Source organism: Armigeres subalbatus, chromosome 3 (assembly GCF_024139115.2).
Source record: "Armigeres subalbatus isolate Guangzhou_Male chromosome 3, GZ_Asu_2, whole genome shotgun sequence".
Classification (NCBI taxonomy): Eukaryota; Metazoa; Arthropoda; class Insecta; order Diptera; family Culicidae; genus Armigeres; species Armigeres subalbatus.
The window spans coordinates 305,250,186-305,268,685 of NC_085141.1; the positions used below are offsets into that span (position 1 = coordinate 305,250,186).

At 38.2% G+C, this 18,500-nt stretch overlaps 1 protein-coding gene across 1 annotated transcript in view; it reads left to right on the top strand.

The window, feature by feature from the left end:
* The first annotated feature begins 1,344 nt into the window (after positions 1-1,344).
* LOC134220621 (homeobox protein SIX1) overlaps positions 1,345-18,500 on the top strand; it is a 116,836-nt gene continuing 99,680 nt past the window's right edge. The window contains exon 1 of the mRNA XM_062699720.1: positions 1,345-2,351. Coding sequence (XP_062555704.1) covers positions 2,073-2,351 — 279 coding nt within the window. The 5' untranslated portion in view covers positions 1,345-2,072. The remainder of the gene's footprint in view (positions 2,352-18,500) is intronic.

The window sequence follows — 18,500 nt, forward strand, 5'->3', positions numbered from 1 at the left end:
TCAATCGAATTTAGCCGTTTTCAGTGTTTGAGCCGAAGTTTTGGCTGCTTGACAGGTCTCTTGCTCGATTGGCTGCTGTTTTTTGACGGTTCGATTGGCGGCACATACCTATCCGCGTTTCTCTTATCAAGGCCTCTAATGAATACAATAAGGCTTTTTATGAGACAGATCGAAACAGCTGTTTTTCTCGTGTTTATCTACTTTGACAATTAGTGAGAGTCCGTTTGTTTGGTTATTTCGCGCTGAACATTCCAATGGGTCGGATAATCAATTCTACCTATTTTACTTTTCGGTTTCTAAAGCTTAAGAACAAAGCTTTTCATACGATTTCCAATACGTGTTGCTAGACCATTCATACCATTGCATTCTAAGTATAAAATGCTGAAGAAAATATGAATTAAAAGTAAAACGTTAGAAAAATTATTTTGTGTTTAGACCTAACGGAATGTTCCGCAGAATCATATCAAAACAAAACATGAAATGTAAATAATCGGGCCGTCGCGAAACGTCTCATAAAATATCTTATAATCGACGTTCAAAACAAACAAATGGGTTACCATATCACTGTAGTTGTTCGACGAGTTATTTCCATCTCACGGAAATGAAATGAAAAAGTTTCGGCAAACTGGCGAAAAAAAAACATAAACTGTTTTTAATTTCTCTGGTTTTGACAAGATGAATTTGGGAGCTGTGTGGAGCTGTGACGTCTTTTGTATAAAGGGTTCTAAGATTTGTGTTGGCCATAACCCTCAAAAAGATACCTCACACCGCCTAAATCGTTGTGTGATTTGTGAATAAGCTATCTACTTTATTTCAACTACTTTTTGATATAAATAGAATGCTTGCTAACAACAACATTTCATCAAACATTACCGAATTAAATTGAAGTCAACATTGTCAAAAAAGAAGAATAATTCACCAAAACCTATACAGTCATTAGAAGAATTCTCAACCATATCAGCAACCATTATAATTCGTACCTTCTCTCACTAAATCAAACATGAAAAAGACCAACCGCAAAAAGCCATCATCATTATCCCCAGACCAAAAAGAATGGAGTAGCGAAGTGCATCAAACAGTTACCTTCCCGACCTGGGCAGGTGAAGCGGAAGGTAAAACCGAACAACGCTCGTGTGTTATCACTCTCGTAGCCACACCCATCCCGAAAAAGACACGCCCACTGTCCAATCAGAGCATGCGCGCACGTTCTGTTGTGTACACCACTACACACGAGCGGATCTCGCCTCGTTCCGACGAGTGAGTTACTACCACCCACAATGCTTACGGCTGTTGTTGGTGCTGCAAGATCGCCCATGCAAAAGGATCTCAGCAGTTCACGTCGATCGTTCGTTGTGTTCGGAAGTGGATTGGAATCTAAGCGTTCGGATAGTGGATATTTAGTAGATTTTTGTGCAATATGACCAAGTGGAGTTGTACAAACGGTTGAATTACGACGAGGTAATTGATGCCAAAGGAGTGAGTTGGTCAGATCAATTGCACTAGCGGGTGGCGTGTTTTGGCAACGGATCAGAAGAGCAGCAAGCACTTTGACAGGGCGTGAGGAGGAATAGGTTCGTGCGTGATAGATTAGCGTAATGTGGCAAGCACCGTCGGATTTTGTGACAGAATGTTGTGCCGTTGATCAACATTAGTGTCGTATTTCGGCGAATGGTTTAGATTTTTTGCTCATATTTTGTCGGCGGAATAGATTGCAGAAACCGAATCGGCCGGCCGGCGGTGAAGGTGGCATCGTGTATGCAACGTGGGGCTATTTTTAGTGTGACCATTTGAAGCCGTAGACGTGCGTTTCAAGCATTCGGCGGGTGAAATATTTGACCGAGGCGCAACTCCCAGCATCGTCGCTAGTCGCTGCTCAGCAAGAGTGTAAACAGCTGCGTCAACGAAGAAAATCGAGAAGCACGAATTTAGAGCGTGTCGGACTGTGATATTTGCGCAATATAAGGCGGGGGTGTGGATTAAGTGAGAATGTGTCGTTGTCGACAGCACTAAATGATAAGAAGATCTACCAGAACCAAAGAAACCAGTCGGAGTCAGTGAAAGTACAAAGCAAAATGTTGCAGCATCCAAACAGCGATTATTACGAGTTATCTGCGGCCAGTAAACAAACGCCCCCTACTTTCAGTCCACAGGCAGCGAATGCGGCAGTTTTGGGGGCTATGGGCGGCGGAGGTGGTAGCGGAGGGGGCTTGAACAACAATAACAACAATAACAACAACAACAATGATAATGATCTGGATTTGATGGGTCAGAATGGGGGATTGAACAGCACTGATCGGGAATCGATGCCAAGTTTTGGATTTACGCAGGAACAGGTTGCATGCGTGTGTGAGGTAAGTGCGAATTATAATTTTGAGATATTTTTTCAACTAATTGTTCCCACATGTGTAAACCAAATGGCCCGGATAAGCTCATAGACTTCTTATTGTGATTTCCACACAGGACCACTGTAGGAAAAGGCTGTTTTGATCCTTTTCTTTTCCTCGCCCTAATGACATTCTCTCCCATTCAAGTGCTTTTCTTTGTTCCTTCGGTTTAGGTCCTTTTTTATTTGCAAACAATATGCATTCAAAGCATTAAAATGCGGAAAAGAGAAGAAGGAGGAAATACCGTTTGAAAGCAAGTTATTATTGTGGATACTAATAAAAAAATCTTCGATTCAGCACTTCCGCTCTAATCGATATACTTTGCCACGATTATCAACATTGAAAATTTTTTATTGTTAACACATAAGTTATGTTATGTTTAACAATTTAAAAACATTAATCCTTGGTGTCAAGCATTGGATATACAAGTAAATTAATTTGAACTGATATTGCTTAGTTGAAGTAAGGTTGCATACATTTGAATGTATCGTGGCCAGCTCTGCGCATCCATAAATCTGTTGTGAAACCGTTAGTTATTTGTCAATCGCATGCATTTAGACACATTCCAACTAATTTATAATTCAATTTAAAAAAAATAGATAAAAAAACGCTTGTCTCAAATTCCGAACGCTTTGATTCAAATTCCGAACAACAACTTGAAAGCACCAGAATGCAGAATTTCAATGTTATTCCGATGATGACTCTTCAGATGTATTTTTACACGAATTTGCAACAGGCTTTACGCGAGTTATATTTTGTTCAAAACAGTCCAAATGGAACTTGGCCTGCTTTTCAACTTAGTATTGTATTAGCATTTCCTCAGTTATTAATTGAAAGCTTTTCTACGCCCGCCATTGCATGAGTATGTATCTTGTGTGGCAAGTACAATGGATACACTATGCCCAGGGCGTGGAGAAAGTTTCCAATTCGAAAACATCCCAGACCGGACCGAGAATCGAACCCGCTATCTCCGGATTGGCAATCCTACGCCTTTGCTCGCCAGGCTACTGGAGACCACTTTATCAGCTTTGAAAAATTCAGCTTCATCGACATCACAGCAGTTTGACATTTGAATCAGCAACGGCAGATCATATTTTTGTTTTTCAGTATAATACATGTGCAGTTTGTAACTGACACTGAAGGTGCGTTTCCCGTTTTATATCTTTGACAGTTGTAAAATCTGTAAATCGAGGAAAAAGTATAACTAGAACTGTAACATTGCTAAAGATGCCAGTGGCTCCAGCTTCACCACAAAGAAATAGATATTTCACGAGAGGTTATGGTAGGTAATGTTAGCCTACACTGAGGAAAATGGACGTATGATTTTCAATCAAACGCCTTATGAAAATTTGCCACGAGGAATCGGTATGAATTTCAATATGTTGCCTTATGAATGATGATTTTCATTTGAAAAAAAGTGAAGTGCGGTAGACTGGGTTCGAACCATGGATATCGGGGTCGGGAGGCCGGTATGTAGACCACACGCCCATCGACGCTTGGTTACTCGGGAAGGTAACTGCGTATAAGAAGCACTGTTGGTGGAATAATCAGTCGAAGATTCATAAGGCACCAGTTATGAATTTCGATAGTCTAGTTCGCTGAGTGTAGACTCTCATGTGCAAGGATGTAACGTTGACTCATCACGTGAGTTAACCAATAGTTCAGCGGTAATACATTGTTTCGTACAGAGAAAGGGAAATGTGAGGAGACTTGACCCACCACCTGATTTATCGAGAACAAAAATAGTTTGGTTTTAACATATTTTTTAGTATAGTGAGCAGTGGCGTTTCCCTAACCTCAATCTACCTGTGCACTGGACCTAAATTTAAGGAATTTTCTTGCGAAAATGTATAGAATAGCTAGATTTCGATTAGTTTAAACGACTCTGATAATTTTATTTTCCATTTGGGCTATAGAAATATTCAAATTTTCATTTTTTGTATCAGTGCACAGGTAAAAAGTGAGGTTACGCGATGCCACTGATAGTGAGCAGTGCACAGTGGGCCACGTCGTGAAATTACGAGGAAAAAAATATTTTCACCATAATGGTATTTTTTTAGGATTAAAGTGTCTTCAGCAAAGTTATTATTATTTGAGCTTATTATTTAAGCTTTATTTTAATGTTTGTTGCAATAGGGTGGCCCCACTACATTTTGAGATAAAATTTTTAAGTTCTATATTTCTAATTTTAGCATTGTACGATGTTCTAGAAAGTTGTGCCTTATTTAATTTTGAGGCACTTTGCTGAAGAAACCTTTGTTGTACGTCGTTTGTATCATTTGTTATGATAATTTTAAATAACTATGTTAGGGTGACCCTAAAAAATCAATATTCTGATTGTAACTTTTTAGTTTTAATTTTTATCGAAGTGACGTCTTCTACAGAGTTTTAGAGCATAAAAAATGCATGTTTTGGTTACATAACCAAGTAAATTCATTGGTGGATTGCAGAGATATAACTGTTTTTCTTGAAAAAATCCGTTGTTTTCAAATGCCTGTATTTTTGAATGGGGGAAAAAGGTGGATCCATTTTCCCTGGGTTAGACAGAGGAAGAGCTAAGGATTGCTCTGCATATTTTGGTATTGGGGAATTTGAGGTTTTTCCATCATTTAAAAAAATGGCTTTATGTACGAGAAAATCAAAATCATCAGTTCTTGAAGAGTTATAAACTGAAAATTCCGCCAAATTCGTCAAAAATAAAATGTTTATAGTAATCATAACTTCCTTATATATTTCGAGCGTCTTCACTCAATACATCGATTGGTAGAATAACATGTTCAATAATATCAACGCTTATCAACGTGACCACTTTACTGACCAGACCGTAAACGTAGGTTGTTTACATCACTCGTTCAATCGATTTTACTTTTAAATCGCTAGGGTGGTACGGAAAATTAGGTTTCAGGTATCCAGTATTTTGTGTTCGATAATGGCTGCCAAGTGAGTGCCATTTGACATTCAAGAGGTAGAAAATATTTACATATTTTAATCAAAGTAGGCTTCGATTCTATGAAAAATATTGGCACTCATCTGCTCTGTCTTTAATCAACAATTTTATTTCTGAAAAGTCAAAAGAGTATCTTTTGTGGATTAAATTGTTCCCCACATTCGCTTTATTTTCCACCTTAATTTCAAATAAATATTTTCAATTTTTAGCTGAAGAATATGAAAATCACGAGAACGAGAACATTATCCATCTCATTTACTTTGTGCGAATCTTTGGAATGCATGTTACAAGAAATGAGTTATTCAGAATGTTGCTTACTATTCGTATCTCGCGAAGAGTTTATTTAATGTTCTTCTTTTTATACATACTCCCTATAAAAACCTGAGAAATAATGAATTTTGTTTGTTTAGATACTGGTTGGTCAAACTTCAGCTTTGCGTAATCTATAATGTATTGCTTTCTAAATAATCTGGCCCTCTCTCCAAGATATCTATTATATAAGAGTTTTCATATGTTTATTATTCTAACAAAATTTAATTACTTGATGGGCTACAGCTCTTCGTTGAACCTACGCCGAATGGAGTATCCTTCTCCACTGGACTCGATCCTGGGCCAATCGCTTCCAGTCGCAAACAAAATTTAATTACGCATGTATAAATGGTAACTAGTCAAAGCCCAGTTCGCAAAAGTGAAATCTTTTTGTCATTAGGCTACGGCTGAAATAGCTTTATAATAAACCGCTGTGGGACATTTTTTAGCCCGATTTAACGACGTCGCTCTCGGCATGATGGTTGCAATCAATATTATAAACACTTATTTAACTTGAAGAATACTCAGATGGACTGGGTAGACCAACAAATGGCCCAGTCACCAGGATCCCTGAGCAAACTTGCTGGAATGAATTCGACAGATTTGGTTAGCTTTTAACGGAGTTGAACAAAGCAAATACTGGCGGACTTATGATGGACTTCGACAAACATCCTACTACGAAGCTTGGCGGATAATTCTACGGATTTCCTTAGTCGTAATGAAGCATATTATTTCTTAAATGTCGTCCGCTAACTAACCAACCATCGTCCTAAGAGCGAATCAGCCAATTCATGTTTAATTCCAGGTTTCATGATAATTAGATATTATAGATGTTTTGCCTTTCTCGTATACTAAGTATACGGTAAAGGCTATATGATCGCTCCAAAAACAAACTTTTTATAGAAGGCCCGGAGACCCATAGTGTTATATACCAATCGACTCAGTTCGACGAATTGAGGTGATGTCTGTGTGTGTGTGTGTGTGTGTGTGTGTATGTGTGTGTGTATGTGTGTGTGTGTGTGTGCGCAAAACTACTAAAAAAAATGTCACTCATTTTTCGGGCACTTATCCTTAACCGATTTGCTCGCAACAAGTTGCATTCGACGCAGGATCCTGTCCCATTGTTTCCTATTTGAAATTGGTCAGATCGGACTACGGGATCAAAAGTTATGGCCAAAATACAAATTCATACGAAAAAATCGCGTAAAAAATGTCACTCATTTTTCGGGCACTTACCCTCAACCGATTTGCTCGCAACAAGTTGCATTCGACGCAGAATCCTGTCCCATTGTTTCCTATTTGAAATTGGCCAGATCGGACTATGGGATCAGAAGTTTTGGCCAAAATACAAATTCATACGAAAAAATCGCGTAAAAAATGTCACTCATTTTTCGGGAACTTACCCTCAACCGATTTGCTCGCAACAAATTGCATTCGACGCAGAACCCTGTCCCATTGTTTCCTATTTGAAATTGGCCAGATCGGACTATGGGATCGAAAGTTATGGCCAAAATACAAATTCATACAAAAAAATCGCGTAAAAAATGTCACTCATTTTTCGGGCACTTATCCTCAACCGATTTGCTTGCAACAAGTTGCATTCGACGCAGAATCCTGTCCCATTGTTTCCTATTTGAAATTGGCCAGATCGGACTATGGGATCAGAAGTTATGGCCAAAATACAAATTCATACGAAAAAATCGCGTAAAAAATATCACTCATTTTTCGGGCACTTACACTCAACCGATTTGCTCGCAACAAGTTGCTTTCGACGCAGAATCCTGTCCCATTGTTTCCTATTTGCAATTGGCCAGATCGAACTATGGGATCAAAAGTTATGACCAAAATACAAATTCATACGAAAAATCGCGTAAAATGTCACTCATTTTTCAGGCACTTATCCTCAACCGATTTGCTTGCCACAAGTTGTATTCGATGCACAATCCTGCCCCATTGTTTCCTATTTGAAATTGGCCAGACCGGACTATGAGATCAGGAGTTATAGCCAAAATACAAAATTTTATATGAAAATCGCGTAAAAAATATCACTCACTTTTTAGGCACTTACACTCAACCGATTTGCTCGCAACAAGTTGCTTTCGACGCAGAATCCTGTCCCATTGTTTCCTATTTGAAATTGGCCAGATCGAACTATGGGATCGAAAGTTATGACCAAAATACAAATTCATACGAAAAAATCGCGTAAAAAATGTCACTCATTTTTCGGGCACTTACTCTCAACCGATTTGCTCGCAACAAGTTGCATTCGACGCAGAATCCTGTCCCATTGTTTCCTATTTGAAATTGGCCAGATCGGACTATGGGATCAGAAGTTATGGCCAAAATACAAATTCATACGAAAAAATCGCGTAAAAAATATCACTCATTTTTCGGGCACTTACCCTCAACTGATTTGCTCGCAACAAGTTGCTTTCGACGCAGAATCCTGTCTCATTATTTCTTATTTGAAATTGGCCCGATCGGACTATGGGATCAAAAGTTATGGCCAAAACACAAAATCATACGAAAAATCGTGTAAAAATGTCACTAATTTTTCGGGCACTTATCCTCAACTGATTTGCTCGCAACAAGTTGCATTCGACGCAGAATCCTGTCCCATTGTTTCCTATTTGAAATTGGCCAGATCGGACTATGGGATCGAAAGTTATGGCCAAAATACAAATTCATACAAAAAATCGCGTAAAATGTCACTCATTTTCGGACACTTATCCTCAACTGATTTGCTCGCAACAAGTTGCATTCGACGCAGAATCCTGTCCCATTATTTCTTATTTGAAATTGGCCAGATCGGACTATGGGATCGAGAGTTAAGGCCAAAATACAAATTCATACGAAAATATTGCGTAAGAAATGTCACTCATTTTTCAGGCACTTATTCTCAACCGATTTGCTCGCAACAAATTGCATTCGACGCAAAATCCTTTCCCATTGTTTCCTATTAAAAATTGGACAGGTCGGACTATGGGATTGGAAGTTATGACCAAAATACCTTTTTTCATAAAAATCACAAAAAATGTCACCTATTTTTCGGACACCTAACCTTAACCGATTCACACGAAACAAGTTGCATTCGACGCAGAATCCTGTCCCATTGTTTCCTATTGAAAATTGGCTAGATCGGACTATGGGATCGGAAGATATGGCCGAAACACCATTTTAGCCTTTTTATACGAAAAGGCTGTATGTTCGCTCCAAAACCAAACTTTTACAGAAGGCCTGGAGACCCATAGTGTTATATACCAATCGATTCAGCTCGACGAACTGAGATGATGTCTCTGTCTCCCACTTCATACGGGAGTTTGGCAGAAAGACGGTCATGAGATTTATATCATAACAAATATTGCCCTCCGCTCGCGTGATGGGAATGACATTTTCGTTTTCTTTTGTGTAGTCGGAGCTTCAGTTCAACTAACATCCAAAAGTGATATCCTTAAAATATATGACTGGGTGAAATAAAACAGGGTTATGTACGTCAAAAAGATTGGAAAAGGAAACAAAAATGTCGAAATTCTTATTAGCATATTGTAGATCAAGCTGAAAACCGAACCGAGGTCCCGCGAAATCGCATTTCCGGATGTTGCAACTGCATCGCGAGTAGTGCGCAACTGTGCCATAGTCGGGCACCACTCGCGATGCAGTTGCGACATCCGGAAATGGGACAAAATATGATTTTCGGTTTTCAACTGGATCTACAATATCTTTGCCATAAATAATCTGATTTTCATAGAACGGACAAAGAAATTTGTCTTTTTACTCCTAGCTACTAGCTCATCTATTTTCAAGCACACACATTTTACGAAGGTCGAGAAAGGCACCATCACCGCTAGGTGGATTAATCTGGGTTTTTTCATAAAAATCACAAAAAATGTCACCTATTTTTCGGACACCTAACCTTAATCGATTCACACGCAACAAGTTGCATTCGACGCAGAATCCTGTCCCATTGTTTCCTATTGAAAGTTGGCTAGAGGGGTCGGTGGGGTCGGAAGTTATGGCTGAAACACCATTGTAGAGTTTTTGTACGAGAAGGGTGTATGTTCGGTACAGAATCCAAACTTTTACAGAAGGCCTGAAGGCCCATAGTGTTATATACCAATCGATTCAGCTCGACGAACTGAGATGATGTCTCTGTCTCTCCCACTTCATTCGGAAGTTTGGCAGAAAGACGGTCATGAGATTTATATCATAACAAATGTTGCCCTCCGCTCGCGTGATGGGAATGACATTTTCGTTTTCTTTTGTGTAGTCGGAGCTTCAGTTCAACTAACATCCAAAAGTGATATCCTTAAAATATATGACTGGGTGAAATAAAACAGGGTTATGTACGTCAAAAGATTGGAAAAGGAAACAAAAATGTCGAAATTCTTATTAGCATATTGTAGATCAAGCTGAAAACCGAACTGAGGTCCCGCGAAATCGCATTTTCTCGCATTTCCGGATGTTGCAACTGCATCGCGAGTAGTGCCCAACTGTGCCATAGTCAGGCACCACTCGCGATGCAGTTGCGACATCCGGGAATGGGACAAAATATGATTTTCGGTTTTCAACTGGATCTACAATATCTTTGCCATAAATAATCTGATTTTCATAGAACGGACAAAGAAATTTGTCTTTTTTACTCCTAGCCACTAGCTCATCTTTTTTCAAGCACACACATTTTACGAAGGTCGAGAAAGGCACCATCACCGCTAGGTGGATTAATCTGGCTTTTTTTTGTATCTTTATTAAGGAGACTTTCAGCCCGAGGTTTTTTTTTATAGATGTTGTGTAGCAGGATTTTCAATGTTTTGTGCTCCTGGTTCTCAAATTCTTCAGCTGAAATACAAAGATAAGTATTAATTTGTTAGCAGGATTGTACGACAATTCCCCGAAAACCAATTCCCCGAATGCAATTTCCCCGAATGCAATTTCCCCGAATGCAATTTCCCCGAATAACAGTTCCCCGAATGTAACATTTCCCCGAATGTAACAATTCCCCGAATGAAACAATTCCCCGAATGTAACATTTCCCCGAATGCTTCTCTTCTTTTTGAGTACGGCACAAAGCGATTGGAGAATTTCTGATCCGAAGGTTGCGAGTTCGATTCTCGGTTCGGCTTAGGATGCTTCCGGGTGAGAAGTATTTTCGGCTCTTTGAACACAGTGTGTCCATTGCACTTGCCACACAAGACATTCATGCAACTAGCAGGCACGGGAAAGCTTTCAATAACTGTGAAAATGCTAGTAGAACACTAAGTTGAAAACAGTCCAAGGCGAAGTGAAGAGATATTGCTTTTTTTCAAATGTATTAGTATCCTTGGTATGATGAATTCATCTGCCCGGTTTAAAGCAAAAGGAAGTGACAATGTCTTCCTCAAATGAACACATTTGCCCGGTATAAGGCAAAGAGGATAGATAGTCCCTTCTTTAAATGAACTCGTTTGTCTGAAATAAAGTGAATCAATGAGACAGTGCCTTCTTTAAATGATCCCGTCTACCCGATGTAATGCTAATGGAGGAGATAATGCCTTCTTTATATAAACTCGTCTATCCAGTATAAAGCGTCTCGAGAAAGAACGTCTGTCCATAATAAGGCAAGAAGACGAGATAATTCGTTCACTATAGGAGCGCGCTTGCCAGATATAATGAAAGATTGATATGGAGTAATTATATGTTTCAAAACTGCTGCTATGCTACACTTACCAAAGAAAAAGCCAATTTTTAGATCAATCTGAAAAAAAAGCCTAATACTATTCTGAGAAAATGAATTCGGCAAAATGTTTTTCGATTATTATACATTCAATACATATTGCTTATGTATGTTTTCCTTATTCTGGTAATTGGCATCAAAATAAGAGAGCACATTAATCCTTATTATCATTCTCAATTCATTCATATTTGTATTATTTCGAGCTAACGCCTATTTCTGAAGAAGGGACCACAACTACCATTGCCTTACTTCGTGGAAATGATTTCTTTTAAAGAACGGATTACATCCACATTATCTTATTGCGGGCAGATACGTGTTATTAAAGATAGAATAATAACAATAATAATCTGGGGAAACACTCCCTAAAGAAGCAACGCATTTACCATTGCATTAGTCCGAGCAAATGCATTATTTTTAAAGAAGGAATCACATTCACCATTGCATTAGTCCGGGCAAATGCAATATTTTTGTTTAAAAGGATTCACATCAACCATTGCCTCAAACTTCTTAAGAAGGTATTTACAAGACAGGAGTTTAATTTCGGAGGTAAAAAAACGCTTTTATGCGCAGTTGCCATTTGCGATTCTGCTTTTTAAAAAAACACAGCCGTTGTACAACTATTATAGATCAAAAAGCACCTTGGAAATCACTCTACCTTGATATTTCTATAATTTAAAAACACATCTTGGAGGATCAAGAACATCTAATACTACGAAAGGATATTGAGCTGATAAGCGTAGCATAGTTACGGTGTACTTTGTAGATTGGACGCTAGTGTCCTGTTTTTCTTTTGAAATCTTTAATCAAATTGCTATCAGAAATCAAGGAAGGTGTGAATCAATCTATGATCAAAATCACGAAAGCGAGGATAACTACTCCTGGCCACGCCCATCTTCACCAAAGGATATTGCGCTGGTAATGTCCAATAAGACACACTTGAACGTATCTTTAAACGCTGCTTTTTACAGTCGATTGCAAAGATGTGTTTGTAAGAGGTACTATATGTTTTCGGGGAATTGTTCCATTCGGGGAAATGTTACATTCGGGGAATTGTTACATTCGGGGAAATTGCATTCGGGGAATTGTTACATTCGGGAAAATTACATTCGGGGAAATTGCATTCGGGGAATTGGTTTTCGGGGAATTGTCGTACAATCGTTAGCAGAACATAATCGTAGCGAATATCTACAGAAAACGCAGAAAACATTTTCCGACTTTCGATGAACAAAATTGTTGCTTCTTGTGGCAGAGCTCATGAGTGCCAATATTTGTCAAGAGTTCAAGACCTACTTTGATTAAAATATGTAAATATTTTTTACCTCTTGAACGTCAAAAAGGCACTCACTTGGCCGCCATTACCAAGCGCAAAATACTGGATACACTCCTGATATGTAGCATACACTGACCTATAGAACATGCTGTGTACTTTTGAAGACTGGGGCTCGAGAAATCTGATGAGCCTAAGTATCGAAAAATGCAAAATCATTTCATATCATCGGAAAAAAACACCAATCATCTTTCACTACGTCCTATCTGGATAACCGCTCGCTGGAGTTCAGCACATCAGGGATCTTGGCGTTATCCTGGACAGCGGACTGACATTCAGACTTCACTACATACGATGATATTGTCACCCGCACAGCAAATAATTTTGAAAATTCAACGACGTGTAAAATTACAGATAATCCTAACAAACAAATAAACACTTGATGTTCCATTAAATAAGATTGACTTTTACAACCGAGCACGGTTTAAATTTATTTCGATTTAAAAGAACAGTAAGATCGATTGAATGTTACGTTTATTTGCATGCTCCAATTATGTGCATGAAAATACATTTAAAATCACAACATATTTTTATCTGTGCGAGCTAATCGTCAATTGGGATTTATCTTTGAAATTACCGACGAGTTCCGTGATCTGCTTTGCTTTAGAGCACTCTTACTGCTCCCTCGTGCGATCAATACTAGAATCATCTGCTGTTGTTTGGTGCCCTTTCCAAGTCACGTGGATCGCAAGAATTGAAGCCGTCCAACGAAAGTTTGTGAGATACGCTCTACGTTTTCTTAGGTGGCGCGACCTGACGAATAGCCGCTCAAGCCACGTTTGCTGGGAAGCTGCTTTCTGGAAATATCGATTGTCCAAAACTACTGTCGCAACTTAATCTGTATGCACATAAAAGACCTCTTCGCCAACATTCATTTTTGTATCTAAAACCACAGACTTGCAACTAGGGAGTGAGTGAGCTAGTAGTGGACCCCGTGCGTATAATGGACCCCCTGAACAAAATCCCAAATTAAACGCTGGAATCGACAATTTTCTGCAAGCTTCCGTCGGGTGAAGGACAGGACAGCAGTTCCATACATTTGCTATGGACAGGGAAACAGGAATTTAGTTATATTAACTAATTTGTAAATGTTAATATGCTAGAGGGTCCATTACTAGCACACAAGGGGGGTCCATTATAGGCAAAAGGAACATGTGGGAATGGAACATGTAAATCAAATGGGGGGACCATAATACGTATATAAACAAACCAGAGCGTTAATGAATAAAGCTTCCAATGAATGATTAAATTTGTTATGATTAAATCATTCAACTCTATGATTAAAGATTATGATTGATGATTTAATGATTTTTGAAAATGAATAATGATTATGATTAATGATTAAATTAATGTTTGACAATGATTAACGATTATGATTAATGAATAAAACGTTTGAAGTATGATTAATGATTACCGATCGTGATTAAACGTTGACACAATATGTGTATGATTAATGATTAACGATCGATATGATTAATGATTAATAATTATGAATAATCAAATTAAATGATTTGCATAGTGATCAATAATCAAGTAACCGTTCGACCAAATTATGTTTTTTTACCTTTGAAATTGTATGATTATGATTAAAGATTAATGAATAAAAGCGATGTATGCAATGATTAAAATTGATGATTAATGAATAAACTCAAAAAAATCATGAATATGATTAGTGATTAATGATTAAATGCAAAATCTATGATTAATGCTTTGTGATTAATGATTGAATCGTATTTTTTGTATGATTATGATTAATGAATAATGATTAAATAACCTATTATTCATTAATCATGATTAAATCTATGATTAATCACTAATGCTCTGAAACAAACTCGACGTTGCGTATTATGGTGCCGGGGGTGGCCATAATAGGCATGCTAGCTATATAATTTTAAAATGCTTTTTTTTATTGGTAAAAATGAATGTTTTGGCTAGTTTTATGTACGAAACACGATGCTGGTGTTGCTTGTCATCTGGTGTAGCAGAACTACAATTTGTCAAGAGGCTCTCTCTAGCGAAGCGACTGAAGTCAATTTTAGTCGTTAGGAGTCCATTACTAGCACTCACTCCCTATGCACAACACGAGCCAACTCGGTCAATCTGCCGACGCTTCAACGAGTTTTTGGACCTGTTTGACTTCAACGTACCAGTCGACGTGTTTCGTCATCGGATACTCGACTCTTTCCGTACCGCTGTATCCAATTAGTTTAAGTATTCAATTAAACATTTTATTGTCAGTTGGATTTTAATACATAAACAAACAAATACCATGATAGATGTTTTTCGGAAGCTGTTACGATCATGATTTGGGGGGCTAAATCCTTACTTTTAAAAAGCCCCAATTGCGGTGGCATCGGTCCAAGAAAGCCATGAATATACTGAATGATCTGTGCTAATAAAATTGTCAACATTCCATCACAATTTTAGGATATTTGGAGTTTAAGTTGATGCCTTAATATGGGGTCACTTGATCCTTCATTAGTCACCCATACGAAAATTAGGCAAAAAATAAAAAAAATAATTTGTTCACAGGCAGTTAATTTTTAGTAGATTTGACAGATTTTATGAAGGGTTGACTCGAAAAAATATTTATTGAGAAGATATCTAGAAAGGGGATCAAGTTTTCCCAAATTCTAAAATTTCATGCGCTGTCGAGGTCCATAACTAAAATCGTTTATGAGAACGCACAGCAAGTCGGAAAATAACCTTATTTTAGATGAAAAATGTTTAAACAATCTGACAATACGTTTTTACTCTTATCAAAGTAAGTCCAAGGAGAGGGTTCAATTCCCTCCGAATATTTTAAATTTCGATTATTGACAGCACTCTCGAAGAAATCGATAGTCATCAATAACAACAACAATTTACAGACTGTCACACATCAGTAATGCTAAATTATATGTTTTTTAGAGAGTCTGTGTGAAAATCGTTTTTTCATTGCTATAGTTTATTTATTTGTGGCTGTGATATATCGATAATGAGAAAAGGGGATCAAGTTTCCCCAGCCCCTAACTATTTTACACATTAGATGACTGGGTAACAATCACACTATTTCAGCATTCATTTTAAATTCACAATTTTCATTAGAATCGAGACACGATTAACCAAAACTTTAGGAGCACTCGTTTCAAGTGGTGGAATTAAACGGGATTGTACAAACTCGGTTTCGTTTCATTTCATTTATTTAGGTTGAATCTAAACAGATAACACTGAATCAGAAATTTCACGCCACAATATCAGCGTTTTGGTGCGGTGGTTTTAGATCGCAGTTTCTTCTGGATACTGTAGAAGGCCCGACTTCTACAGATGTGGCACCTTCGTATTTCGCATCTAACATTATTATCAGCCGTTAGCAAGGATTCAATCGTACCACTGCTTCCCAGGCGGGCTCTGTCACGCTCGGTTCCGCCCATAAGCATGTTATTTGTCTTCGACCCATTAACCACCAGTCCAATGTTTGTTGCTTCACGTTTCAGGCGGGTGTATAGTTCTGCCACCTGATGCCAAATGTGGGGAATGTTGTAAGCTTTCAATATCTTGGTAGCCAAATGGCGTCAAATCTGTGAAATCTGTGCTTTTATACGCTAGCGAAACATGGTGTGTATCTGTGAAGAACACTCAACGACTGCAGGTGTTCATCAACAGATCCCTGCGGTATATAATTCGAGCGTGGTGGCCTTACAACTGAATCTCAAACAACGAGCTCCATTGTCGTTGTCACCAGAAGCCAATAGCAACAGAAATTCGGGATCGGAAGTTGGGCTGGGTCGGCCACACTCTACGTAGGGGCGGAAACGAAATCTGTAAACAAGCAATAGACTGGAACCCAGCGGGACATCGCAGCAGAGGCAGACCCAGAGGCGCATGGCGGCGAAGAAATAAAAGAAGTCGACCAAAATCTAACCTGGCAATAGGTTAAAGCGATAACTGGACAACGCTCAGGATGGAGATCTTTCAAGTCGGCCTCTTTGCACCACCGGAGGTGTACATGATCTATAAATAAAATATATAAACTAACTTCTCACAAATTCCATCAAATGTTTTTTTTTAGGTGAACCTTAGTAAATTCCGTAAGGAATTCTTCCGGAAATTCGTTCAGAATTTCTTATACGGGTTTTTAACCTTCCGAGACTCGCACCGTTGTAAAAAGTACAACACCATTGAAAAAAGATCACTTGTCGTTCACAAATAGGGCGAAACGGCATGAGCGATCCAGGACCATACGAGTTCCGGATAGACATTCGGAAATCCCTTCAGGAGAAATTTACAGTGACTTATCCGAAGGATGTCTTGAAGGAATCCCTGAAAGAATGTCCAATTGAATCACTGGCGGTTTTTTTTGAAAATTATTTGGAACTCCTGGAGGAGCTCTCGAAAGTATTTTTGGAGGAATTCACAAATGAGTTTTTGAAGGATTTTCCGAAAGAGAACCCGAATGTATTTTCGAAAATTATGTCTAAAGGAATTTCTGAGAAAATTGCTAAAGGAATATCCGAAGAAGTTTCTACAAGAATACCTTAAGGAACTTCCAGATGAATTCCTGACGGGATTTCCAATGAAATGTCGAATGGAATTTCCGAAGATATACCTAGATTTCTCCAGGAATAACTTCGGAAATTACGTCAGAATTACTTAAGTGAATTCCTTCGAAAAATCCTCGAAAAATTCATTCGGTGGTGTCCCCGGGATTTATAACAATTGGAAAAAAAAAATGTTTTGGAACAATTTTGGCCCCAGTTTACGCCGCCAGTGAAAATAAGTAAGCTCTGGATTATCATGAAGGAAAGTTGAAGTATAGTATAAAAACGGCCAGGCCTACTGTGCAGCGTTATTAAAAAATACCTGTGAGAATCAATTCTAAACTTGATTTCACAATTAAGTTATAGAACGGGGACATCTCGTACCAATCGCTCCGTTTACATGATTAGTTGATTATTGATGAATCGTTGGGAGTGACTTAGCTAAGATGATTAATGTTCACTCCTTGGGACCTCAACATCTTGGGATGGGACACAGTTTTTAGTCTAGTGCCCTGGCTTATACACTGATGGACAAAAGTTATTTATGAACTCATACAGAAAACTATGAAAACATAACAAATGCTTATGTTCATCAGCGTACATATGAGTCTAGGTTCAAGCGCCATTACTCGCCCTCTGGAACGAGAAAAAGAAACAATAGCGAGGAAAACAAGAAATAAAACAATAAAAATAAACCACATTTACTTACAACAGCTGCGTATATTCCACAGCTGAAATTGTTACCTCGGTTACCTCGTAAAAACTTAAAAGCCAACTTATTTAAAACTTCACATATAACACATCGATCTTAGAAAACGTTAATCACAGCATCTATAAGCACCTAAACAGAATATTCGTATGAACTTAACTTATTTTTAAGACATTTTTTTCTTCTTGTAAAATTTTGCACGGACCACGAATCGAATTAAAAATCCGACTTTGAAGTGCCCAGAAACGGTGTATATAATTTTCGTTTTGATTAACAAATATCCTCATTTTTTTCAAAGAAGATTTATAAGACAGTATAGTCACTAATATGAATATTATGGGTAATCCAGGAAAACCACCGGAAAAAGTCAACCGGGTGAGTAGTAAGCAGCATCACTAGAAATTACTGAATTAGGATCAATTAAGATACTGACTTTTGATTATCGCAAAAAATAAATCGACGAACTTTTGGGTTCCAGACAATCGATATTTGTCTATATAATGAAGTAAAAATTATAATCAATATGCCCTTCTATGAACGCCATGATGCCCATCGGCTGGGCACAGTTGAACAACAAAAGGTCAAACAATATAC